Source organism: Leucoraja erinacea, chromosome 33 (genome assembly GCF_028641065.1).
Source record: "Leucoraja erinacea ecotype New England chromosome 33, Leri_hhj_1, whole genome shotgun sequence".
NCBI lineage: Eukaryota > Metazoa > Chordata > Chondrichthyes > Rajiformes > Rajidae > Leucoraja > Leucoraja erinaceus.
In genome coordinates, this window is record NC_073409.1 from 12,571,307 (window position 1) to 12,597,760 (window position 26,454).

Genomic DNA, 26,454 nt, shown 5'->3' on the forward strand with positions numbered 1-26,454 from the left:
GCATTGACTACAAAACACATGAATAAATAAACTGATAAAGTGCAAATAACAAATAATGGGTTATTAATGTTCAGAGTTTTGTCTGAACCAGGTTTAATATCCTGATGGCTGTGGGGAAGTAGTTATTCCTGAACCTGGTCGTTGCAGTCTTCAGGCTCCTGTACCTTTTACCTGAAGGTAGCAGGGAGATGAGTGTGTGGCCAGGATGGTGTTGGTCTTTGATGATACTGCCAGCCTTTTTGAGGCAGCGACTGTGATAAATCCCCTCGATGGAAGGAAGGTCAGAGCCAATGATGGACTGGGCAGTGTTTACTACTTTTTGTAGTCTCTTCCTCTCCAGGGCGCTCAAGTTGCCGAACCAAGCCACAATGTACCCGGTCAGCATGCTCTCTACTGTGCACCTGTAGAGGTTAGAGAGAGTCCTCCTTGACAAACCGACTCTCCGTAATCCAGCAGCATTTGTGAAGAGAAAAACAGTATTAACATTTCAGGTCAATGAGTTTTCAGCAGGACTAGTTTGTGGAGAGAAAAACTGACCTTGCATGAGGCCTAATCAACATGTAAAATGGAACATTTTCTCTCTCTCTGCAGATGTACCTGAACCTGCTGAGTAGTTTCATTATTACTTTTTATTTAAGTTTTTAGAAAATGCAATGCTCTGCATTTCACAGTTCCAGCACCATCTTTCACATTTTCTCATCTCCCCTGTCCTCACTCATCACCCACCATTTATACCTCCTCCACACAGCCCTTTTTAACTCCTTTGTACATCACCAACAGCACTTGTATCACCTGGGCAATCTTGGCTCCAACCTGTCACAGACATTCCCTCTGTTTTCTCCAGACCTCCTTTCCCCAGCACTTTAAAACCCACTTGTTTGCTCAAGGTTTAAAAGTGCATCAAACTGAAATGATAACTTTATTTCTCTCTCCCGACCTGTTGATGCCAGGTGATGTATGGAAGATCATTAAGTGTGAAAAATTCTATGATTTTTTTCGTAGTTTACCCATATTGTATCAATAAATATTTTATTTAATTGACAAAATAGGTTTTATTCTCAGTGATATGGGGTGGAAGATTGCAACCTTCAAGTGGTCCATCCTGTTTCGACTAATGCAATCAAACGGAAGATCAAATAGAACAAGTTGTCCTACAACTTTAGGCTGTGCACGCCACACTAAAGAAGAAGTCGGTGATATAATGAGTGAACACGCTAAAATGGGCTATAAACACTAGTGTGGATCAGTTGGACTGAATGGGATGTGAAACTAACCTTTTTTAAAGGTTACATTTCTTGCTCAGTTATTTAATTTGATCTTAGATCATGAGAATTTTAGCCCAGCTGTTTTGGTGCTTTGTGTCGTGATTATTGTCAAGTTTTTAATAGCACTGCCCTGCTGGTAAATGGCACTTCTGGTAAATGGCGTGATTATAGGTGATCTATTTTGTCAAGAAGCCAAATTATTAAAGAGCAATACATCCTTCATCCACACGATGGCACCAACCTCAATCATCCCCCCTTACTAATTGAAAACACATGGGGTTTGCAACTTTATCTCTTCCAGCACAGACCAGGGTTTGTAAAATTCAACATTGACAGCATTTAGAAAACGCGCTTCAATTCCCCCTCCCACTATTTCGCCGAACAGCCACCAATTAGAAGTAGGATAGGATATTCCGTCATTTGTCCACAGCTCTACATTGACTTCTCTCTCCAAGTTAACAGTTGCTTGTTGTTTGGCAACTGCTGTACAGTAAGAGGAAGTAGATGCAGTGAAATTCAGCAGAGGAAGGAGAACGGTGCTAGTTCTGCTCAGTCACCTCCTGAAAATGTCGGGAATAGTTATCCCATTACTGCTGTTTTTTCATTCCGTCTGCAGCTTGCCCGAGTTTTCTTTCAAAGGTAAGGCATTTTCTTTCAAAGGTAAGGAATTTTCTTCAGAAGCTCAGAAACAGGAATCATATTTCTGATTGTTCCGGAGCCTCTGGCATGAATTTTCCAATAAACGCGACGGGAGTTTTGTGCAAAGAGGGCTTTGTGCAGGGAGTCGTGGTGAGAGCTTCTGATGGGGAAAAATCTTGTTTAACACGGCAAATTATTACCTAGAAATCACAGCCCGGGGGGTTTGGTGGATATCAGCAGGTTTTCAAAAAAAAGGAAGTAGATATGCTTACAAGAAGGATATATATCTTTAGGGCCGCGGTTATAGAGCAAAGGAGCTGGGTAATTGGAAAACTTTCAAAAATCGCTGACACAAACTATCTTCCGTTCCACATTATTTTATAATTTTTAACTCAAATTGCTGTGTGTGGTCAGGCCATTCGGCATTAACCCGTCTCATAGCTCGCGTTTAATTTTTAGGCAATTGCAGACTGTACTGAGACAGGTTCGACCGGTACCAGATATGTTTCCCGATATGTTGGAAACCCCCTTGTATGTTCCCTTAATACTGGATGCTCTGGTTGTTCTCCCGTCGTTTCTTCTGCTATTGTTCCCGGTGGCTACACAAAATTAAGTATTTGTTTTTTCCATTGCATCATTCAAATCCCTTTCAGAACAATCCAACGCGCTTTAACACTAATTGAGGATTTATAAAAAAAATGTTGTCATTACTGTTGTTAGGGAAATAAAATCAGGGCCTGGGTTTCAAGTGTGGAGCATTTTTCACTCTGAATCAGTCGTTCTTCAGAAGCCAAGGGCATCAAAACCCGGGCTGTAACTGCCAGTATTGGCAGGTTAATACGTCAAACAGAAATGTCCTCCTGTCGATATTTTTCCACAGATCCCTTTGCGAACCTGTGTATGGCCTTTGTTGTGTGTAATATTGGTGGGGTTACCTTGTACTAGGTTGTGCTGCTGGTGAACTTAATATTAATGAATAGACATGAATAGTGTATGAAGAAAGCCAAACAACAGACCAAGTAGTTTAAGACCAGTAATGGAGAAAATTTCAGAAACAATAGTTAGCAGACAGATGGATAAGTCAGAGTCGTACAACATGGAAACGGGTCCTTCAGTCAATTAGGTCCATGCCCATCATTGAACAAACATTTATACTACTCCTATTTTGTTCTCTTCCCCCTCTCACCCATTGCAGGTTCTATCACTCATTTACACATCGGAGGCCATTTACAGTAGCCAATAAACCTATCAATTGACACATCTTTAGGATGTGGCAGGAAACTGAACCACAGGGGAATTATGCACACAACACACACAACATCGAAGGCGAGGACTGGCCCCTGATTTACCGCAGCTGCTCTGCTGCACCGCTGTACTGATTAGAAAAAAGGAAGCTGGCAGTATGAAAGATAAATCACATCCACTTAGCAGTAACGTGGTTGATGTATATATGGACTTCCAAAAGGTATCTGATCAAGTGCCATTTAGCATTTTGCTAAATGCAAGCAAATAGGACTAACTCAGGGGCACAGCACAGCACAGCAATGGAGTTGCTGCCTCAAAGTGCCAGAGATCTGGGGTTCGATCTTGACTACAGGTACTATGTGGAGTTTGCACATTCTCCCTATGGCCGCATGGGTTTCCTCTGGCTGCTCCAGACATGCAGGTTAATTGTAGGTTTGTAGGTCTGCCTTGTTGAAGGTACACAACGATCTGCTTCTCGCCATCGACTCCGGTGACTGCAGTCCTGCTCCTTCTCAACCTCAGCGCAGCGTTTGATACAGTGGACCACACCATCCTAATTGACCATCTCCAGTATGGGGTTGGTGTTGATGGCATTGCCCTGAGCTGGTTTCCTACCTCAAAAATAGGAGTTTCTCTACCAACATAGGCAATTCTTTCTCTTCCCCAGCTAGCCTTTTCTGCGGGGTGCCACAAGGCTCCATCCTTGGTCCCAATCTCTTCTCTCTGTACATGCTGCCCCTCGGCCAAGTCATTCAAAGGCACGGCATTTCTTTCCACTGTTATGCAGATGGCACAGCTCTATCTCCCCCTGAAACCCAACGACCGGTCAAATTTAATCAGCCTCATGCACTGACTCGAGGACATAAAATGTTGGATGGCCCAGAACTTCCTCCAACTAAAGGAGAGCAAGTCTGAGGTCATCCTACTCGGCCTCTCCGACAGCATCAAAACTAGGCAGCCTTGGAAAAGCCTTGACTCCTTAGTCAAACCGCACGTCAAAAATCCTTGCCATGATATTTGACTCCGCATTAAAGTTTGACAAACAAGTTAACTCTGTGGTAAAAGCTAGTTTCTTCCAGCTTTGTGCCATAGCTAAAATCAAACCATTCCTCCAATTCGATGACCTTGAAAAAATCATCCATGCATTCGTCTCCTCCTGCTTTGACTACTGCAACTCCCTATACTCTGGCATCAGCCAATCATCCCTGTCCCGCTTGCAATTGGTTCAAAACGCTGCAGCGAGACTTTTGATGGACACTCGTAAAAGGGACCACATCACCCCGACCCTGGCCTCTCTCCACTGGCTCCCAGTACAGTACAGAATCAACTTTAAGCTCCTCTTATTCGTATAAAAAGCCCTTAATAGGCTTGATTCTACACTGTATCTCTAAGATAAACGAAAGGATGGGCAACTTTGTTTGTATGGCCGTGCATAACTCTTTGGCTTTAATCTCGGTCCTGACAAGTGGGACAGCATTGATTTGGGTGAACGGATTCCAATTAGGGAAGAATTGATAGAAATAGGATTTTTTGATACAAACAGTATTGGCAACATGGAGACCTTGGGAATGGAGGGAGGGCAATAATTTAAATGCCATAACTGGAGTTAATTTTCTTTATTTTGTTTTACAGAAATAAGTTATTTCAAAGAATGGATGATCATGGTAATTATTTCTGTGCTGCGTTGATCCTTTCTGCCATTCTGTCAGAACCAATCGTACTTGTATTTCTGCCGTGTTTTATACCTTGGTCCCTCTACCCGAGATGGATTCCAAGTCAGAGTTTTGACTGAGTCACCCATGTACCAATTACTTGAGAAGCAAGATCCCTCTTGTATTTTAAAGAAAGCCTATGTGGGAATATGACATTTAAAAAGAAGAACATTTCTCAGAATAGGAAAAAGTTTTGTTAAGGCCTTGTAGAGTTCTTGCTCTAGATTTGTCAGCTACTGGACAGAATTAAGGGGACTTTCCATCAGACAAAATTAGTTCCTTCATTGTGGGAAGACTGGAATTAGACAAAGCTACTAAACGTTCAGTGGGTCATGTTGTCTTCACAGTTCATCTTTTACACAAATGGTTTTTTTTTTAATTCAAGCCTGTCTTCCTGCTCTGATGCTAAGGTGGACGTTAAATATCCCACGGCCTCTTTTGGAAGATCAGTATAAAACTGGATCTGAAATTGCAGAGGAAAATAGGTAGGAGTAAAGAACAAAAGTGAAGGTCCATTATAGAAAGGCCCAAGGCAGAAAAACAAGTAATGATAATGGTGCTGTGGGGACAAACTGCATTGGTAATAGGAAAATAAATAAAAGACTGTTGTAGAGCAAATGTAATTACAAACCAAACCCATACCTACCCAAAACTGTTGAACTTGCTGTTTGGTTCAGAAGGGTGTAAAAGACTAGTGAGTTAAAGAGAGCTTTATGGTAACAGAATGGGAGGCTATGGAAAGGGAGGTCAGGGTGGAAATGGGAGGGAAATTAATGTTATCAGAAACTCAGGGTCACAATTGGGCAACAAAGGAGAGCATTCCATAAATTTGTTAGCCTATCTGTTACTGACCATTAAATATATAATCGCAGGTCAGCAAAGCAATTCATGTTGAACTGCACAACACGTGAGCCTTGTTGGCTTGGCTAAGATTTATTATGGCTAGATTAGCTTTTATTGCCCATCATTCTCTAACCTTGTACAAAGTATCAGGCTGCGCCACATCAGAGAACTGTTAAGAATTAATCACATTGCTGGGATTTTAACAAGTCTCAGATTTAGCCGAGACCTCTGGATTATTAGTCTAGTAATTACAACCTTTTTTAAAAATGCTAACAAAATACAGATTTATTTCTAGGAGAATAGAATTTAAATGTTATAAAGTTGTATAAAACTTGGGAAGGGCACGTTCGGCTGGAAATAAACCCCCATGGAGACATGGCACAGCAGTCTTGTATCTCCAGAGACACGGCTTCAGATCAGACCTCAGATGCTGTCTATGTCTGCCCAGTTCTCCAATTTCCTACCAATCTCCGAAGATGTGCAGACACAAAATGCTGGAGTAACTCAGCGGGACAGGCAGCATCACTGGAGAGAAAGAATGTGTGACGTTTCGGGTCGAGACCCTTCTTCAGACATGAGATTCCAAAGAGGTGCAGGTGGATTAACTGGCCTCTGTAAAGTAATCTCTTAGTGTAGGTGGCAAAAAGAATCAAAGAGGCCTAGTTAGATGTGGGAGTGAATGAGTGCAGAGTTGTGGGGAGATGAATAGCTGGTGAATGGGACTGATGGGATTGCTATGCTGAGTGTACCATGGACCCAATAAGCTTACTGGCCTCCTTTTGCTTCAGAGTAAGTTTAGTTCCACCACTGTAGTATAAAATAGAATGGAAGCTGTGGAGAAAGTGCACAAAGCAGACTGAGAAATGAATTGTTGTAACGAAAACAGTGAGTAGATCGGGCTTTGTTTCCTTTGGAAATGGCTTAAAAGTAACATGGTAGAAATCTAAAATTATGAATGATAAGTCAAGGTTGTTAAAGAGAGAATGCTTCTATTTGTTGGCAAACCCAGAACTTAGCCTGATAAATGCAAGGTCATTTATAATAAATTCAATGGGAACTTCAGAATACATTTCTCTTGTAGTGTAATTAGAAGTTGGAACTCTCTGCCTCTGGGAATAATTAACTTATATACTTTGGATGCTTTCTGAAGGAAATTAGAATGTTGAGAGAGTTTGATGCGATAGATTAGGTCTAAGGCTCCTTTGGTTTATAAATACCATCATAAATTAATTGGGCCAATTGGCTTATCATTGTACCGTATATTCTATGTGTATCTATATTGTAAATGAACGCAATCAACTCTCTATTGAAAGTGATTCCGTTTACAAAGGGATGCAAATCAATAACTGACAACACTGATTTGAGATAATTGGCAAGAGATCAGAGGATGGATTAGAAGATGGTATTTAATTTAGCAATTTGTTGAAATCTGGATGGTATCGTGTGAAACAGTATTATAAATCATTCAACCGCACACAAAGGAAATTGAACAGATATTTGAAAAGGAATTGCTGGTCCATGTAAAACTAGAATACAGCGGATAGTTGGTGGTGGTTGGGGAAGAGAGGACTTTGAAAAGCTAAAGTCTTTGGTGTGCTGTTTGCCCAAAAGATCTTTTGTGATGCATGATCTGCATTGGTCTACAAATGTTGTGACCCATCTCATGTCTTTTATCATTTTGTTTGTTTCAGACATTTAGACGGGTAAATGAATAGGAAAGGTTAGATGGATATGGGCCAAATGCGGGCAAATGGGAATAGCTCAGATAGACATCTTGATTGGTATGGATGATGTTGGGCCTAAGGGCCTGTTTCCATGCTATATAATTAAATGACTCTGAAGACAATTCATAATAGTGACTTAACATGGAGTTTAGTAACGCATTTTATTTGATTATGCTTTCTGGGATGTTTTACTGCATTATAAGATGATACGTAAATCAAAATTCTTGTTGATTCAAGATAATATTTTGCTTGATTCCATTTTTTGCGAGCAGAACAACAAAGACTACAGCTCAGAGGAGTACACCCACAGGCTGCAAACCTTCATCCAGAACAAGAGAAGGATTGATGACCACAACGAAAGCAGTCGTACCTTTCGCAGTGAGTTCACTCGAATATACAGTGGCTTGCAAAAGTATTCATATCCCTTGAACTTTTCCACATTTTGTCACGTTACAACCACAAACGTAAATGTAATTTATTGGGATTTTGTGATAGACCAACACAAAGTGGCGCATACTTGTGAAGTGGAAGGAAAATGATACATGGTTTTCAAATTTTTTTACAAATAAAAAAACTGAAAAGTGTGGCGTGCAAAAGTATTCACATGTTGAGGGTCAGATTAGTGAAGATTTAATCCTGTGGTAGAATGGGTTTTATAGACAAATCATCCAACCCTTATTCAAGTTCCTCCACTTCATCTGTTCCTAAGTACCCTACACACTTAGATTGGATGAAGAGCACGGTCATGACGCAGAGATCAACAGATTATAAAAAATAGTTTATAGTTATTTTTATTGACCGTTTAATAAAACATCATGGATTGAAGTAGCTTCATTTTAACGATTGCCGTGCGAATTATAATCTCCATGTACAACAGCTGAAGGAACTTCACAGACTTAGTACAACAGTTTGGAGGAAAGCACTGCACTCTGTCAACTTTACAGTTGTGAAGTAATACCATCAATATAAATGTTTAAGAAAGAACTGCAGATGCTGGAAAATCGAAGGTAGACCAAAATGCTGGAGAAACTCAGCAGGTGAGGCAGCATCTATGGAGCGAAGGAAATGAGCGATGTTTCAGGTCTGAAGAGGGGTCTCGACCCGAAACGTTGCTTATTTCCTTCACTCCATAGATGCTGCCTCACCCACTGAGTTTCTCCAGCATTTTTGTCTACCATCAATATAAATGTTGTGTTTTGCAGCATGCAAGCTTTACTATTTACACTGTAATACCATTTTGAAGGAATAATGTCAAAGCTTTAACTTCTCATATTTTGCATTCCCTTTCTACAGTGGGTCTCAACCAATATTCTGACATGACCTTCAGTGAGTTTAAGACACTGTACTTGATGAAAGTACCACAGGTAACGGCTTCTTTCCGCTCTTTGCTGCTAACTTTCTACCTGGATTTCATGCTAATTCACTGCCTTCAAGTTTCTCTGCCTATTACTTATGGTTTCCCTTAAAACAGGCACCATTGTGAAAAGATAAGGTCACTATAGTAATTGGATATCCATGTGTAAAACACACAAAAAATATAGAGGAAGTCAAAAATTAATGGCAACTACAGAGGGTTGCGACAGTATGTTTAACCTCAAATGAACTTTGTCTCCTACGCTTGCTCCTTAAGTTGTACAGTTTTCTTTTGAAATGCTTCTCTGGTGGGCACCTCTCTTGTCTCTAGTTTAGATGATCATGAGTTCATTACATGAACATGAGTTCAGCTACATATACAATCAATGTCAACATTCCCGATCCCAATACAATGGAGAGCATTAGAAGTACTATTGATTAGATTTTCTTTAACCAAATTCAATCCACCATTACACATGGTCAGAAGATGAAACAACGCAATTTCAAAAATAAAACCCACAGTCCTGGCCCCTACTCCCAACTTTATCACATTGCCATCTCCAAATCGGCTGCTGCCTTTCCTACAAAGCATTTTGAGACATCCCTAATGAAAGGTGCTTTGGAAATGCAAATGCTTTCTTTCACTTGCTCTATAGTTGGTTTTCAAGCGTTCATGGCTCATTCATCCACATACTGATTTAAATCCTCTGTCGTGATATTGTATAGAAATTACCAGAGGTATGCTGTATATATGTATATGTATATATTTTATATATATATTTTCCCAGTTGTGTGGCTATCGCAGTATCTTATGTTGTTTCAGTAGTAACCAACTAACCAGGTTGTACAAGGCAGGGAGCTTGTCAAATGTGTATATATAATATCTTCATAATTATGTTAACAAGAACATTATTGTACTTGACAGTGGACAAACTCTTTAAAACTAACAGGATTATCTTGAATTTAAGAGTTGATGATTCAACATATGCTATCGCATGAAACATCCAAGTGCCTCACTAGAGAGAAAAGTGCAATAGTGCGGGTAGGATGGGATGCAGAATGATTCAAGGTATCTTTCAAATGAGATCTTAAACTGTTCCCCAGGCCATCCTCCTTCTCCGTTGCAGACAATAGATTCCAAGGCACTATTTGCAGCAAGTTTCCCCCAGTGGCAAAGTGGACATTTAATGCCATTGTTGAACTTACCCAATATATAGATGGATAGGACCGGTTTGGAGGGATATGGACCAAATGCGGGCAGGTGGAACTAGTGCAGCTGGGACATGTTGCTGGTGTGGGCAAGTTGGGCTGAAAGGCCTGTTTTTACACTGTATCACTCTATGACTCTATTAGGAACTAACACTTGTCGCTGAGCTAAAGAAAATAAAGTTTGATATAGATCTGAGTGATATGCCTGTAGGTACTACCCTGATGACAAGGTCTTTCCTGGCAAAAGGGGCTTCTATCTATAATGTGGGGAAAGATTGACAGCGGGCTAAACCATGCCACCTTCATTAGCTTGATTGTCAAAACAGTTGACCTCTTCAAAATATTCCCAAACTTTTCAGAAACATCTCAAATTTTAGCAAAACAAAGGAAAAAGTCAGAAGTAAAGATTCTAAAATGCTTACATTTCTTAACATTATAAAAACAAAAAAAATTAAATGTTAAAGATTTAAAAAATGTTAAGATTATATGGTTTTACGTAAATAACATATGTATGTCTTTATATAATATCACTTGTCCAAGGCTTTTCCATTCAAGCCACTGGGTTTCCTGGTAATATTCCCTGTTTTCAGGGAAGCTAGTCTGTTTCTTTGTGGTCTTCATATGGAGCCTATAGTTGGAGCTGGGGGTTTTCCAGTGCCAAATTGCTTGATGGGGCACTAGTTCTTCTATTCACACATGTACAGAAGCCTTGAGCTGGAATGCTGGAGTCCTTGCTGTAAACTTCCTAGAAAATCCAAGCCCTAAATACAAAATTAAAATATTCCAGGTGCTGGGAATCTGAAATGAAGAGCTGGGTTCCAGACTGCAGTGAATAACTATCCTCGTGCCTTGATAGCTTTGGGTTTATCTTTGCAAAATATAAATTGTTCCCTCTGTCTCATAGAACTGCTCGGCTACACGAGGGAACCATTACTCAAAACACGGCCCGTTACCAAAATCTATTGATTGGAGACAGAAAGGAAAATTTGTCACGCCCGTAAAAAACCAGGTAAAGACAAATGATTCACTCAATCAGGTAACAAAAAAACATAGTCAGTGGATGCTGGAAACCTGAAATAGAAACAAAATACTGAAAGTATTAATCTGGTTATACTGCATATATCGGGGAGAAACAGATATAACGCATCTTTTTAATCAATTGCAGATAAGGATAAAGTACACAGTGTCTGTCAGCATTGTGTTGTTAGCTAATGACTTGGTGCTGAAGTGGATCCTAAACCAAGATGCACATAAAGTAGTCTGATTTTACAGCCATGTCTCGTTACTCAGCAAAACATCTGTACAGCCAACAGATGGCCAAAACTGGAGAAACGCAGCAGTGAAGAAAGCGAATGGCATGTTGGCCTTTATAACAAGAGGAATCGAATATAGGAGCAAAGAGCTCCTTCTGCAGTTGTACAGGGCCCTATTCAGACCACACCTGGAGTTTTGTGTACAGTTTTGGTCCCCTAATTTGAGGAAGGACATTCTTGCTATTGATGGAGTGCAGCGTAGGTTTACAAGGTTAATTCCCAGGATGGCGGGACTGTCATATGCTGAGAGAATGGAACAGCTGGGCTTGTACATTCTGGAGTTTAGAATGATGAGAGGGGATCTCATTGAAACATATAAGATTGTTAAGGGCTTGGACACGCTAGAGGCAGGAAACATGTTCCCGATGTTGGGGGAGACCAGAACCAGGGGCCACAGTTTAAGAATAAGGAGTAAGCCATTTAGAACGGAGACGAGGAAACACTTTTTCTCACAGAGAGTGGTGAGTCTGTGGAATTATCTGCCTCAGAGGATGGTGGAGGCAGGTTCTCTGGATGCTTTCAAGAGAGAGCTAGATAGGGCTCTTAAAAATAGGGGGATATGGGGAGAAGGCAGGAACGGGGTACTGATTGCGGATGATCAGCCATGATCACATTGAATGGTGGTGCTGGGCCGAATGGCCTACTCTTGCACCTATTATCTATTGTCTAAAAGCATACTATTATTACAACTGCAATACTTAGAAGATGAAAGCTGAATACAAAATTATGGTTATAACATACACTTTCATGCATTTAGAACGGGTAATGGTGCTAGAAAAAGTTCCCAACTACCTTTTTTTAACCAGGAGAGAGATCAATTATGTGGCTTTAACGTAATGTCATTCGCCCCTCTCCAGCCTGCATGCCCAACTTGGGATTGATCATAAACAATGGGGAAACTATTGTCCTAAACTCGTATTGGTTCCTTGAGCTAGAGTTTCAGGCAGTATTTACTCTCAACATACAGACTAAGATGGTGGTCAGGGCAGTGTCTACAGTCCCCGTCAGAAACTGATCCAGCTTCTCCTTGAACGCAGTGAGTCAACAACTACAGTAGCAGGTAGCAACACATTTCTCTCAGGAAAACAATTGGCCATCATCGCAGTACACTTACACCAATGGAGTTTAAGCTCGGTTTCTTTCTTCTTCATTTGTTAAATTGAAGTAATCTATAATTATTTCATACAACTATGGCAGTTTGCCTTTAATTTGCATTTAACCAGTCCCTATAAAATAAGAAAGTTCCCTAATCCGCTTCACACAAGTGTTATTAAAATATATTACTGAAGAAGGGTTTTGGCCCGAAACGTCGCCTATTTCCTTCGCTCCATAGATGCTGCTGCACCCGCTGAGTTTCTCCAGCATTTTTGTTAAACCTCCAACCTTTTATTAAAGTATAATTCTCATTTAACGATACATTAAGGCAAATTGGTAAGAGATGTAGATTTTTAAAGATCAAAGAGGTAGAGAGGGAGATTGCCTTGGGTTTAAGGGCCTGTCCCACTTTCCCGAGTTATTCACGAAGTCTCCCAAGTTTTCAAACTCGCAGAATGTTCGTAACGAGTCCATAGAAGGCCGTAGGAGTCCGTGGATATATCATAGCGGCTCGTTATGCCAGCCACAGGTACTCGGGGCATCGGGTAAGTCGGGACATTTTTTCAGCATGATGAAAAATGTCTACGAGTAAAAAGAAATAGCCCCGAGTACCTACGGCTGGCATAACGAGCCGCTACGATACATCCTACGGACTCGTTACGAACATTCTGTGAGTTTGAAAACTCGGGATAATTCGTGGAAAAAGTCGGGAAAGTGGCACAGGCCCTTTAGGGTGTTAGCCCTCTAAGGAAGGTCTAAGTGGGATTGTAGGAGCAACTCCACTGACAGCAAAAGTACGTTTGGCTTCCAATCATGTCTATTTTCTGGTTTGAGTAACGTTAATTACAGATTGCAATCTCCACAGGGTGGGTGTGGAAGCTGTTGGACCTTTTCTACTACAGGATGTTTGGAATCTGCAGTTGCAATACATTCAGGAAAACTTTTTTCACTGGTAAGTGTTGTTCCCAAACTTTGTTTATCTGAGTTATTGGACAACTTTCCAAAAATTGCATGAGGCTAACATATTTTCAAACTTCTTGTAGGCAGAACAGCAACTTGTAGACTGTGCTCAGAACTTTAACAATCATGGATGCTCTGGGTGAGTGAATGTGCAATGTGTTATACATTTTCAAATTGGACTGTTCGAATGTGGAACTAAGAAATTATTATCTGGTTCTTTATTTATAAGGACCTATCATCCTTACCACAAAGCCTTTCTAAGGAAGAATTTATCTTCACACAATCTTTATTCCATATCTCTCACTTCTCAGAGCATTGGGAGAAATCTCTCTCCTGGTTCTGAAGAATTCAAGTACTCTGCATGGAATCAAAATTGGAAAAGTCTATCCAAAAGTAAAGAATACTGTGCTTTATGATTAAAATACTTTTGATCTAAAATAGGGACTCGTTTTGTAAAGAACTCCATGCCTATTTCATATTTTACACTATTGTTTTTAATATTTCGCCAGGGGACTACCAAGTCAAGCCTTTGAATACATTAAGTACAACAATGGGTTGGAAACTGAAAAGGATTATCCGTATGAAGGAAAGGTGAGATTTTACATTTGTAACTACACAGTTAAATAGAATTGATGTCCTTGTTCAATCACTTAACTTTTGCAAATGGACAAATAAATTGCTGGACAAGTTTTATAAAAATGGCACCAAAATATACCTGTAAACTAAATTGGAGGATAGTAAAACCCGTGAAAACCCGAAGTGAAAATAATGTGAATGTTGAAATTTAAGCATGTAATTATAATTAGTTGACTCTGATGCTCTTCAGCATGTGCACTTTTATGATATCAACAAGCAAGTCTCGTGTAACTATTTCCTTCTGGACTTGTCACAGAATGATTATTATTGTTTTTCCAATAAATGAGACAGCGGCAGTGCAAGGGAGGGGAGAGGCCCATGTTAGACCCATATTTAATCTTGGCTAGTGCTCACTTGGCTGATCTTGGTCAGGGTCTTAAAAAAAATTAGTTTGGTTTACTGCGAGAGCTCAAATAAGTTAAAGAATATTTCACTCAAAGGATGCAGGCCTCAATTGGGAAGGGCAACATTCATGCCCATCAATAAACGCTCATGAATGATTGGCTTGCTTGGCCCGTTCAGAGAACAGTTAAGATTCAATTGCTTGTGGGTCTCGAGACACAAATATCAGACTGGGTTAATATGATGCACTATCTTCTGTATTGAAATAGATGTGTTATTGTAACAACCAATAGTACAGGACATGGGAACGTACATGCTTTATAGTGCAAGCTGGTCACAGGAACTAATGCTGAATTACAGATGTAGTTAATTGATGTGACATTGATTCTAATACAATACTCCAAATGTGGATGAACCAAAGTCCTGTAAAGCTACATTAGGACTCTCTGACTCTTGTACTCAACGCCCTGACCTATGGAAGCATATTCCTTATTTGCCACTTTCAAGGAGCTATAAACTTGGACACCAAGATTCCTCCACATCAATGCTGTTATAGTCAAACCACAAATGTATATTTTCCCCTTAATATTGACCTCACAAAGTGGAACTTTGGCTTGCATTTTAATGGTTTGCTTACCTTCGTATAACTATTAATTCCTTGTCTTAATAATTAGCGTATATTTATTTATTTTTTTGTTTTGTTATTGCATTAATATGTCTGTAAAGCTACAGCAAATAAGAATAGCATTGCTCTGTTCCCGGTGTATATAATAATTAAACACACTCTTTACTTATCTTGAGACTGGATAGGCTGGCCTTGTTTTCCCCAGAGCAAAGGCAACCGAGGGACACTAAGAAAAGACATAGGTTTAAGTTGAGAGGAAGGAATTCTCAATGAGATTTGAGGGAAAAGTTTATTTTTGCAGAGTATGGTTGAAAGAATGCCAGCCGTCAACACGCCTCAGACTACGTATAAATCCCACGCACATAATTACAGGCAGATAAAATTTAAAAGTAACTGGTTATAGTTATAACATACTGAGTTAAGCTAAATAGCTACTACATCTGGAACATTGCCAGAGAAGGTGTGGAATTTAATACAATCATTACTTTGAGATACTTCGACTCTTCCACAAGCAAGGATATGGTCTAAATAGGGGCACATGGGATGTGTAAGTGGGCAGGAAGATGGGCAAGAAAGTCGACTGGCTTGGATGAAGAGCAGAAGGAACTGTTTCCTTGCTGTAAAACTACGACTCACAAAAGGCATAGAATCAGGGCACTCAGTCACAACAAAACTAAGCAGAATCAGCATGGTTTTAAAGATCAGAACTTGTGCTTCACTAACCTATTAGAGCTTCTAAAAATATAACCAGCATTTAGAAGACAGGAACGAGCCAGAGGGCATGTAATTTTGGATTTGCAGTAGGCCTTTGATCAGATGTCATGCAGTGGACTATTAAACTAGATTAAAATTTGAGGTTGTGTATATATGTTGAAAACAGCATGAATTTGGATTCAGCACACTGACAGACTACAGGGTAAGAATGCACAGTTCATCCTTGGGGTAGCATGGATACATGCCACGAGGGCATGGTTGGGTCTATTTTTATAATTTACTTTAACTTCAATGAGAGGACAATGTAGTATATTCATGATACATTATTGATCATAAAATACTAGGTAAGATTATCAGGAGTCTACAAAGATGCATTTTGAGTGGGCAAAATTATAGCAGGTCGAGAATAAGGTGGTGAAGTGTGAAATTATCTGCTGGTAGGGTTTTTTTTGAAGTGTGAGACGGAGAAATGCAACTTGGAGAGATGTTTGTGCTCTTGTGTATAAAGCATAGACGAGTAACAACTGGATTCAGCAAAAGAGTGAACTGGTATGTAGTGGGTTTGGATGTTACCATAAGGAAGGCTGGTTGCAAGAGATCACAGGTGCTGGAATCCAGTACAAGAAGGATCTCGACCCAAAACATTACCCATTTCTTCTCCCCAGAGATGCTGCCTGTCCACTTGAGTTATGCCAGCATTTTGTGTCTATCTTCAGTTTAAACCATGATCTGCAGTTCCATCCCACACGAAAAACAAACTGCTGGAAGAACTCAGCAGGTCAGGATGTGGAGGCAGAGATGGGTCAACATTTCAGGTTGAGATCCTGCATCAGTACAAGATGCTAGGTCTTGACCCAAATCATCAACCATCCCTTTAGCCGCTGATATTGCCTGGCCCTCTGCCTTCCTCCAGCATTTTATTTATTGCTAGGCCCAACCCTGGAGTACTTTGTACTGCTTTAATCTCTCCACTTTAGGATGCAAGTTTTTGAAGGGGTGCAATGGAGATTAACTAATCTCACAAAGTAATAAAGTTTAATACATTCATCTTCAAAATGTTGAGAGTAAAACTCAGACCCAAAATCTTAGAGTCTGTCCAATTTAAGCCGAGTGAAAAAGCAACCAAACTGCAGTTAATAATCCTATTATTATCTTCTTTCACCGCTCATGTTTCTACCAGAATGGATCTTGCAGGTTCCAGCCAAGCAAAGCAGTTGCATTTGTCAAAGATGTGGTGAACATTACAGAGGTAGGTTGCTAATCTTCCTGGACTACAACATTCACTCACTCCTTTCTAAACACAACTGAATTAAATTGGACCAGAACTCAATGCTCAAATTAATTTCAAGCAAGAAGGACGGAATGACCTTGTATTTTTTCCATTGATCAAAAGGGAGCCATGGTAGCTTCGGAAGGGATGGACCATGCTTGATTATAGTTATGGACAGGGAAATTATTATAGATGTCCTCACAGATTTCTACAAGCCATTTGATAGTCTCTCTTAATGTTATTAATTTATAGGATGTGGGCAGTGCTGGTAAGAGCAGCATTTATTTCCCACACATAACTACTTGAGAATGTGATCTACATCAATGCTTTGGATGAGAACAAGATTCGCAAGGTCATCAGAGAGTATTGAATATAGAAGTTGGAAGGTCATGTTGCAGTTGTATAAGACATTGGTGACACTGCATTTAGAATAATGTGTTCAGTTACCATGTTATAGGAAAGATATTGTCAAGGTTGAAAGGGTTCAGAAAAGATTTACGAGGATGTTGCCAGGACTAGAGGGTGTGGGCTGTAGGGAGAGGCTGAGTAGGCTGGGTCTCTATTCCATGGAGTGCAGGAGGATGAGGGGAGGGATCTTATAGAGGTATACAAAATCATGAGAGGAATAGATCGGGTAGATGCACAGTCTTTTGCCCAGAGTAGGGGAATCGAGGACATAGGTTCAAGGTGAAGGGGAAAAGATTTAATAGGAATCCAAGTGGTAACTTCTTCACACGAAGATGGTGGGTGTATGGAACAAGCTGCCAGAGGAGATAGCTGAGGCTGGGACTATCCCATTGTTTAAGAAATAGTTGGACATGGATAGGACAGGTTTGAATGGATATGGACCAAGCGCAGGCAAGTAGGACTAGTGTGGCTGGGACATTGTTGGCCGGTGTGGGCAAGTTGGGCCAGAGGGCCTGTTTCCACACTGTATCACTCTATGACTATGGTGGTCACTACCCCCGTCCTTCTGCAGAGGGCTCGGGATAAGATGCACAGGCAGTTCTTGCAACAATTTCAAACAAGATTGACAAAACCATCTCTACACAGCATGTGAAAGGCGGCACATTGATGTAATGTTAAAAGTTACAAATACAGCATTTGATTGTTCGATGTGTAGCTGACAAAATATGTGACAGTTCAAAAGAACATAGAAATAGAAGTAACTTTCTAATTCAGCCCTTTTTCCTGCTCTGAAAAGTTTTATGGATTTATGTATACCAAATTAGTACACAATTAATTAAAAATAGCAAAGACCCTGGATATAAAGATTAAGGGGAACAGTTATGCTTCAGTTATACTCAAACACCTCTGGCCTGGTCAAATTAGTATGCATTGGTCTTGAAAAAAGTAGAGTTGTTTTCCCTGAATGAGAATCTCAGGAAATTAAGAATCAAGCTTTTTAGTAGTTAATAAACAAATACACACAAAAGGAATAATAAGTTTGAGACCAAATGTAAATTGATGCTCAATTATTAATTTGAAACATGGCCATAATAGCTTATTGGTGATCAAAACTACCAAAGAATATGCCATTATTTAACGGAAATATTATGATTCATTAGACCAAACAGACCCAACAGGTTGAAAGCCTTAATTGCAATTCCATGTCTAGTGTGTTATTGCAGTACTTGTGGAAGTACATCAGTCTAACACCTTGTTTGTTTTACAGTATGATGAAAATGGCATGGTGGATGCTGTGGGAAGATTGAATCCTGTCAGTTTGGCATTTCAAGTGACTGATGATTTTTTAAGCTACACAAGTGGTATTTATTCCAAGTAAGTCACTTGAAGCCATAAGTACACAGTTCAGTTTCAAACGGCTCGAGGTGTCACAAAAGACATTTTGCTTATCAGCATAAATGGAAAGTCTGAACTGCCTTAACGTCCAAGTGTAAATGCTGGGAGATCTGCAGGGAACTCGGTATCTCCCGGGAAGTTAATGCATTTTTCTAATGAAGTTGGTGGAAGTAAAATTATTAGAGGCAAGTACTCCCCTCCACTGGATCCAGTATAACTGCATGCTGGTTCCTCTCTTGTTAGGTTGCAAGCCGTAGTGTCTCCAGTGATCCAGGGCCACTGCTGAGTTTTGTGTTCACAGCAAGTTCATGTCACATTTAACTAATCAATAGGCATTGTGGGTAAAATCTCTCAGTAATTATTAAATACCTTAGAGTCACGGTCATGCCTCAAGTTTCCCATCCCCACCTCTTAAACCCCAATATTATGATCAAGCCAATCCCCCCAACCTACCCCTTCATCCACACTAAAACTTTATGGCCTTGTGTATGTCAGGTGCACTCCTGACCATGTATTTAATAATGTAGAATTTTGGGCTCATTTTATTATAACTGGAAGGCTTCCATTTATTAACAAATATTTGATTACCAAAATACACCAACTATACCAAATAACACCAACATCACTACAGTGGGGTTGAATGCCTGGTTTGGTCTGTTCACAAATGCCTGTGTCAATCATGATTGCTCTGCACATCAACATACCCATTTACCCTTTTGCTTATTTGATTATATAGATTCACAGAGAACCATGAGAGGCTTAGATAATGTCAATAGTTATAAACTCCCCCCCCCCCCCCCCCCCCCCCCCCGAGGAGTCCAGAACTAGAGGGCATAGGCTTAAGGTGATTTGGGAAATATTTAAGTGATCAGAGACTAACAGTTTCTTCACACAGACCTCAGTGCATATATAGAGTGAGCTGCCAAAAGGTGTATTGAATCGAGGTATGCTGGCCATATTTAAAAAACATTTAGTCAGGCACATGGATGGAAAGGTTTAGAGGCTTAGGGGCCAAAGTCAGGCAAATGGGACCATCTCAGCTGTAAAACCTGATTGGCGTGGACATGTTTGGCAAAGGGCTTGTTTCTTTACTGTATCACTATATTTATGTAACTTCTGTTTAAGTGCTTCTGAACTGATGGCCTCCGTCTTGTAGTGGAGAACTCCATATTCTCATCATTCCCTGTGTATGGAACTTTCTCCTGAATTACTTAATTCGATGTATTAATGACTTTCTTAAATTTACAGTTACTAGTCTCCGGCTTCTCCACAATGGAAACATCTTCTCCACGGCTACTCTGTCAAACTTTTATTTAAACTTAAAGATCTCCATAAAGTTATCCTTTAACCTTCTGATTTTGAAGGGTGGGTCTGGAATCCCAAGACAGAGGATTTTGAGGGAATACAAACATCCATGTATTTGGAATAATAAATTAAATGAATTTGTCTCACTCCTGGTCTCAGACATTTTCACATCCTCTAAAGCATGCAGTTGAGTTGATGTCTCGTAACCCAGTGCATAGTCCTCTCATTCTTCAAGTGAAAAGATTCCACTTAGCAAAAATCCTCTGGTGGTCACTTCTGGGTTATTTGATGTTTTAGATACTTTTATTAGGTTTGCCTTTCTAAAAAACTTATTAAAAATATATATATTTAGCTGACCTCGTGTTTCGCATACAAGGACTGAGGGTATAAGAGATGTTTGAACTGAACCAGGGCACCAAAATTCAGTGCCAGATCCCAGCATGAATTTCTGAATTTATAATGAAGAATCCCCATCTAAACCTGTCATCCTGCAATTAAATCTTCTGTCACTGGCGATATTGTAATTAGCGTGTTAAGTTTCCGGGGACAATTCCCATTGTAACTATTGACAAAGCAATTTATACTACAATGGGAAATGTTAACCTATGCAGAAATGTATGAATTTTATTTTTTCAAGTTATTGAAACTTATGGTATTTAAACAATTCTTTGACAGCAAAAACTGCGATTCGACTCCAGACAAAGTGAATCATGCTGTGTTAGCTGTGGGCTATGGAGTATCTAATGGGACCAAATACTGGATTGTGAAGAACTCGTGGGGACCCAAGTGGGGAATCAATGGGTCTGTAAATTTCTTCAATGTCTTAACAAATAGTTTTTTGTCAAATAACTGCATACTTGAATCAATGAGATTATGATTAACTGGCAGTAACATATACCAGTAACACTGTTTAATAGCTGAGCAATGAATATGGAAGATTACTGTCCTGCAATTTGATTCACTTTATGTTGCTTTTTCAATTCCTGGTCCCATATGTTGATCAGTCTGTACGAAGGTTCAAAGGTAATTTTGTTTAAGGCTCTAAACCCCTCAAAATATCATTTAATGATCATGAGTGGTCTTCTTCTGCCAAATCCCCAATTTAAAAGTATATATATATATTTAGTCTTCAAAAATGTAAGTTCGTACCTGTGCTCATTTTTGCACGTGTATTTTAGCGGTGATCTGCAATGATAAGATAAACTAAATCTAGGACAAGAGGCCATTAGGTTCAAGTGCAAGCCTTGCTTCGACATGGGGGGGCATGAGATGGGGGCAGAAAAATATTGGTGTTTGAAGTCTGAGCACTGGAGTCAAATAAACTAACTCAACACTGACTGTAAAGGGGAATATGGAAAAATGAGGTTGAAAAAACATGCCTTTGAAGGACACGGATTCATTCAAGGAATGTGCCCTAGCTCAGTTAAACTGAAGTCAAGGTGCACAAGATCAGATGGACAGAGAGAGAGGAAAGCAGATGGCTGTAAGACAAAGATCAAAATTGTGTCTATCCATGAAAGGCAAGATTCTTCCCAACAGAATGGTGCAGCACAGGAGATCATTCAGCACATCATGGTTTTGTTGGTTCTTTGAAAGGCTTCCATTAATGTTGCTCTTCACCACAGTGCCATGATTCCCGGCCCTTTTCAACTATTCATTTGGTTAATTACCCTTAGATTTGTCTACTACTACCAGGTGTATCCTACCTGCTACCACCCCCACTTGCACGCACGCACAACTCTTGTATGTCAGTTGTTAAATCTGTGTTCTCTAGTTAGCCATCCTTCTGTCTGCTAACACCCTTTACAACTACTCTGAAGTGTCCACAATCCATGTGTTTTTGAAATAAATATTTTAAATGTATATTGGTTTCCACATCGCGTGTCAATCATCATTATGAAGAGAGTACTGTGGAAACTGTAACATCGCTCTGTGTAATAGTTCACAGTCAAGCAGGATTTCTTGTGCTTATCCATGAGAAATGATGGATACTGAGTGTGATAAATTGCACACCTATATCCGGTGATGTCCCTCGGACCACAGCAGTCATCTGGAATCCATGGGAATCCCTGGTTAAACAAAGAAGATGTGGGATGTTCTACAAAGTTTAGCCTGGGGCAATGACAGTGATATGTCAAATTAAAGTAAAACAAAATCAAAAGGTAACAAATTAGATTGTATCCAGTGACCACTGTGTCCTGCAGTTTTAGCAGTGTCCACTGTTGCAAAAGTGCAAGGCCTTGACTATATGAAAGTGGTCAAAAATCACAGACAGAAGATTCCTCCAACATATCTGCATCTGTCTGCTGATACCTAGTTCAGACAATAAATATGTTCCCTGTCCCTTCATTGAGAAGATTCCCAACTCTGTATTCTCCCTACTAGAGCAGACTTTCAGAGACCAGGAGTGCGTGATGACTAAAGATTAGATTCGAGCTGCAGGCCTGTGAGATTTTGAAATGGGAGTTGTACCTTGATTGAAAGATACAGCATGGAAACAGGCCATTCAGACCATGGAAACATACCAAGTCCACACCGACCTGTTCACACTAATTCTACATTACCATACCTTCCTTCCACTCCCTACATACTAGGGGCAATTTTACAGAATCCAACTAACCTGCAAACTTGCTTGAGTTTGGGACATGGGAGGAAACCGGAGCACGTGTGGGAAACCCACACAGTCAGAACGTGCAAACACAAACACTCGAAATCAGGGTTGAATTTGCGTCTCAGATATTCTGAGGCAGCAGTTTACCAGCAATGTCATTATGTTGCCCAAACTTCTCAAACTGTAGGTAAATGTGACAGACAAGCAGCCTGACAATGAAGAGTCAGAGTTCTTTCATAGCAAACACTTCTGAGACACTGAGTTTTATTTTGGAGAATAATAAAAATGTAGGGGAGTGTAACTGACCTTAATGGATTGGTTTAGTGGATGCAAAGATTTTAATGCAATAACAAAAATCTGTTTAGCGACAGGCATGGATGCTCAAAAGACAATGCATCCTGCAGTTTATGGAAGTTTGGTGTGCGCAACATTGGCAGGTGTATATATGAAATGGGAACATAAGTTGACGACCTGGCCCTTCTGCCATTTAAGAAAAGCATGATATGATTATTCATTACATTACAACTGTAACCACATTTCGAATTAACTTAATTTTGCTATCTGACACTTAAATCTGTGTTTTATTTTAGCTATTTCTACATTGAAAGAGGAAAGAACATGTGTGGATTGGCTGCATGTGCATCCTACCCCATCCCCCAGCCGCTGAAATGAGGAATGATCCAGCTGCAACATGCAATCTCAAAAATGGAGTGCTGATTACTGCTTTAGCAAAATGCATTTATATTTCCAAATCAATTTAGTACTATTTACATTTTTGTAAAAAAAAAAGAGTTTTCACACGATTTAAGGACTCTTATGAGTGCAAAATTTGCGTCCAGATTTCTAAATTCTTCATGCACTAAAATCAGTCAAACTGGAATCAAATGCACATTTTAAAAAATGAATCTCAACTGACAAACGAATATTGATTTTTTTTTCCTTAAATCTAAATCCTGACTGACTTGTTGAATGGAAGATTAATAGCAGCAAAGAAGGGACAATGCTACTTAGAAGTCAACAAAACAGAGTAATCTGATCTGGATTCTGATCAGGTTTAGTAAATAAAACCTAAGATTTAAAAAAAGTGTTGTAAATTTGAAGCACAATTAAGAGCTGTTTGAAATCGACAACAAAATCGCAACAAGCATGAGAGGAGCAAAAGCACTTTAAAGTTTCAGATGTAGACCTGTTAACAGAACTGGAAAAGAGGGGTGACATAACCCACTTCATGAAACTTTCAAGGAGAGAATGCAAAAGGTACGGGATGAGAGCACACACAGTATAACAAGTAATATAAGCATTTTTAATCATTCCTGTAGTTCCTTTCTCTAACCAAGCAGCAACCAAACCCCAAATAAAAATTACCCTGCTCGCACACTTTCAACAACCAATTAAAGAAAATCTTAAAAAGGAAGGAACCTTTATAAAACTAAATAGTTAGATTTTAAATCAAAAAGCAAATTATTTCATGTTAAAAATCTGAAATAAAAATGGAAAATGCTGGAAATTCACAGGTCAGGGGAAATGTACAGGATTAATGTTTTGGGTTGGTTATGTTGGAACCATCAGAATCTTGTTACCCTTGTTGACCATACTTTAAATCCTCCATTATCCAATGGTTGTGAGATTCAAGTTTCATGGTGGACTTCATGTCGTCTCCCCAAACTAATTTGTCATGAAAGAGGGGTAGGAATTTGAGTGTCCCACAAACAAAAAGCCTGTGAACAGAAACATTAGGCAGTACATGAATGCCACTTTAATCAATTGATAACTAATTTGTTGTGGATTTCAAGCATTTTCTGTTTTTATTTTCAAATGCAAAATGTGAACCACATTTACACTGCAAATACTCTTGCTGTGTGTGGCAAGAAAAGCATACATTTACATTTGCTGTAATTTGATCATACAGCCAGTTTACTATTCTGTTTCAATCGCAGCTTCCAATCAGTCATGCAGGATGCCTTGGGTAGAAAGGAACTGCAGATGCTGATTTACACCGAAGATGACACAAAATGCTGGAGTATCGCAGAGGGACAGGCAGCATCTCTGTAGAGAAGAAATGGGTGACTTCTGAAGAAGGGTCTCAACAGGAAAAGTCACATTCCTTCACTCCAGAAATGCTGCCTGTCCCGCTGAGTTACTCCAGCATTTTGTTTCTATGCAGGATACCTTAATGTTTGCTGTTAGTTATATTCATTAGTTGAAAGATTACAGGCTAGAATCTTGAATCAAAATTGCTTTTATTGAAATGCTTAAGAACAGTGACCAGAGGAATCAATTCAACCAATTGAGGCTTTTGATTTAAGCTTGATATATATTAGTTCCAACTTGCTTCAATAACACTTAATATCCTACATTAGTACATCAATTTAAGATTTATATTTTCAATTGACTCCTATTCCACATCTTCTAAAAAGGGTGAGTTTCTAAGACCTGCTTAACGCTTTCACAGTTATCCTCACTCAAGCAGAGTTTTAATTGTTAAGTATTTTTATGCGAATCATATTTCTTTCACAGAAATAAAGATTGTATCTTTTTGAGAACGTGCTGGGTTTTTTTTCATGCATGAAATGGCATTGTCATTATGTTAAACTTTATATTTCCAGCAATTGTTATTTAATGTTTATATTTTTATTGTTCAGTCAACAAATGGAAAGCATTTTCAATTTCAATTCTGCAAGTTTTATGCAGAGTTTTCCCTAATTTGTACCAACAGTGTATTGTAATTCCTACCTCAAAACATTGTGACTTTCCAGTTTTCTATACAACTATTTGTGTTCTCTGCAAATATGTTGATGATGCTGCTGTAAAGAATTATGAAAGTCCTGATATACAACCATCAAGAGTATTTAATTGTCAAATGTACTTGCAACAGAACAATGAAATTCTTACTTGCTGCAGCTTAACAAGCCCATAAATGCAATAACACAAAATATATAATAATCAAAATACATTAAAGTAAATAACTGTAATACTAGGCAATCATCAGTGCAAAAGACCAAAGTCCACAATTCAACCAAAGACAGTCCATAGAAGATCATAGTTGCTGAGGTTAGTGTTGTGTAGTGTTCAAGATCCTGATAGTTGCTCGGAAGAAGCTGTTTTTGAACCTGGTGTTCATGGACCCTTTCCCTGATAATAGGAGCAAAATGAGAGCATGTCAGGGTGGTATGGGTCTTTGGTGATATTGGCTACTTTTTTTGAGGCAGCTCCTCTAGATCCGTTCGATGGTGGAGAGGTCCACACCGGTGATGGACTAGGACTGTTCATCATTCTCTGTAGTCTCCTTTGTTCCTGGGGTTTCCCGGGCGAACCAGACTGTGATGCAACCAGTAGGTTTGATCTCTACCATACACCAATAGAAGTTTGATAAAGTATTTTTTTGACAAATGTAATCGCTTCAATCTTCTAAGTAACTAGAGGCGTGTTGAGCTTTCTCTATCATTGCATCATTGTTCTACACCTACGGCACAACTTTGGACATAAGCATGCCCAAGACTTTAGTTTAAAGATACAGCATCAAAACAGGCCAATCAGCCCACCAAATCCATGCTGACCCTAGTTCCACGTTATTCCATTTTCTAATCCACTCTTCAAACACTGGGAGCAATTAACAGAGGCCAATTAGCCTACAAACCCACACGTCTTTGGGATGTGGAAGGAAACGAGCACCTAGAGGAAATTCATTCGGTCACAAGGAGAATGTGCAAATTCCATACAGATAGCACCAAGGTCAGGATCAAACCTGGGTCTCTGGCACTGTAAGGCAGCAGCTCAACAGCTGTGCCAC

General features: G+C 39.6%; 1 protein-coding gene across 1 annotated transcript; it reads left to right on the forward strand.

The window, feature by feature from the left end:
* Positions 1-1,558: 1,558 nt before the first annotated feature.
* On the forward strand, positions 1,559-25,207 carry ctsh (cathepsin H). Its single transcript, XM_055661366.1, has 12 exons — positions 1,559-1,904; positions 4,782-4,813; positions 7,701-7,806; positions 8,722-8,792; positions 10,895-10,999; positions 13,264-13,350; positions 13,442-13,497; positions 13,868-13,949; positions 16,856-16,924; positions 18,621-18,727; positions 20,729-20,854; positions 23,255-25,207. Exons 1-12 carry the CDS (start codon positions 1,832-1,834, stop codon positions 23,334-23,336), a joined length of 996 nt encoding a protein of 331 aa, XP_055517341.1. The 5' UTR covers positions 1,559-1,831; the 3' UTR covers positions 23,337-25,207.
* The last annotated feature ends 1,247 nt before the right edge of the window (positions 25,208-26,454 follow it).

Bases quoted from the DNA above. Each gene is read 5' to 3' on its own strand.
- ctsh (XM_055661366.1), top strand. From the start codon at position 1,832: ATGTCGGGAATAGTTATCCCATTACTGCTGTTTTTTCATTCCGTCTGC. The intron at 13,498-13,867 runs GTGAGTGAATGT...ATATTTCGCCAG, and splicing joins AACAATCATGGATGCTCTGG to GGGACTACCAAGTCAAGCCT. The intron at 13,950-16,855 runs GTGAGATTTTAC...TGTTTCTACCAG, and splicing joins ATTATCCGTATGAAGGAAAG to AATGGATCTTGCAGGTTCCA.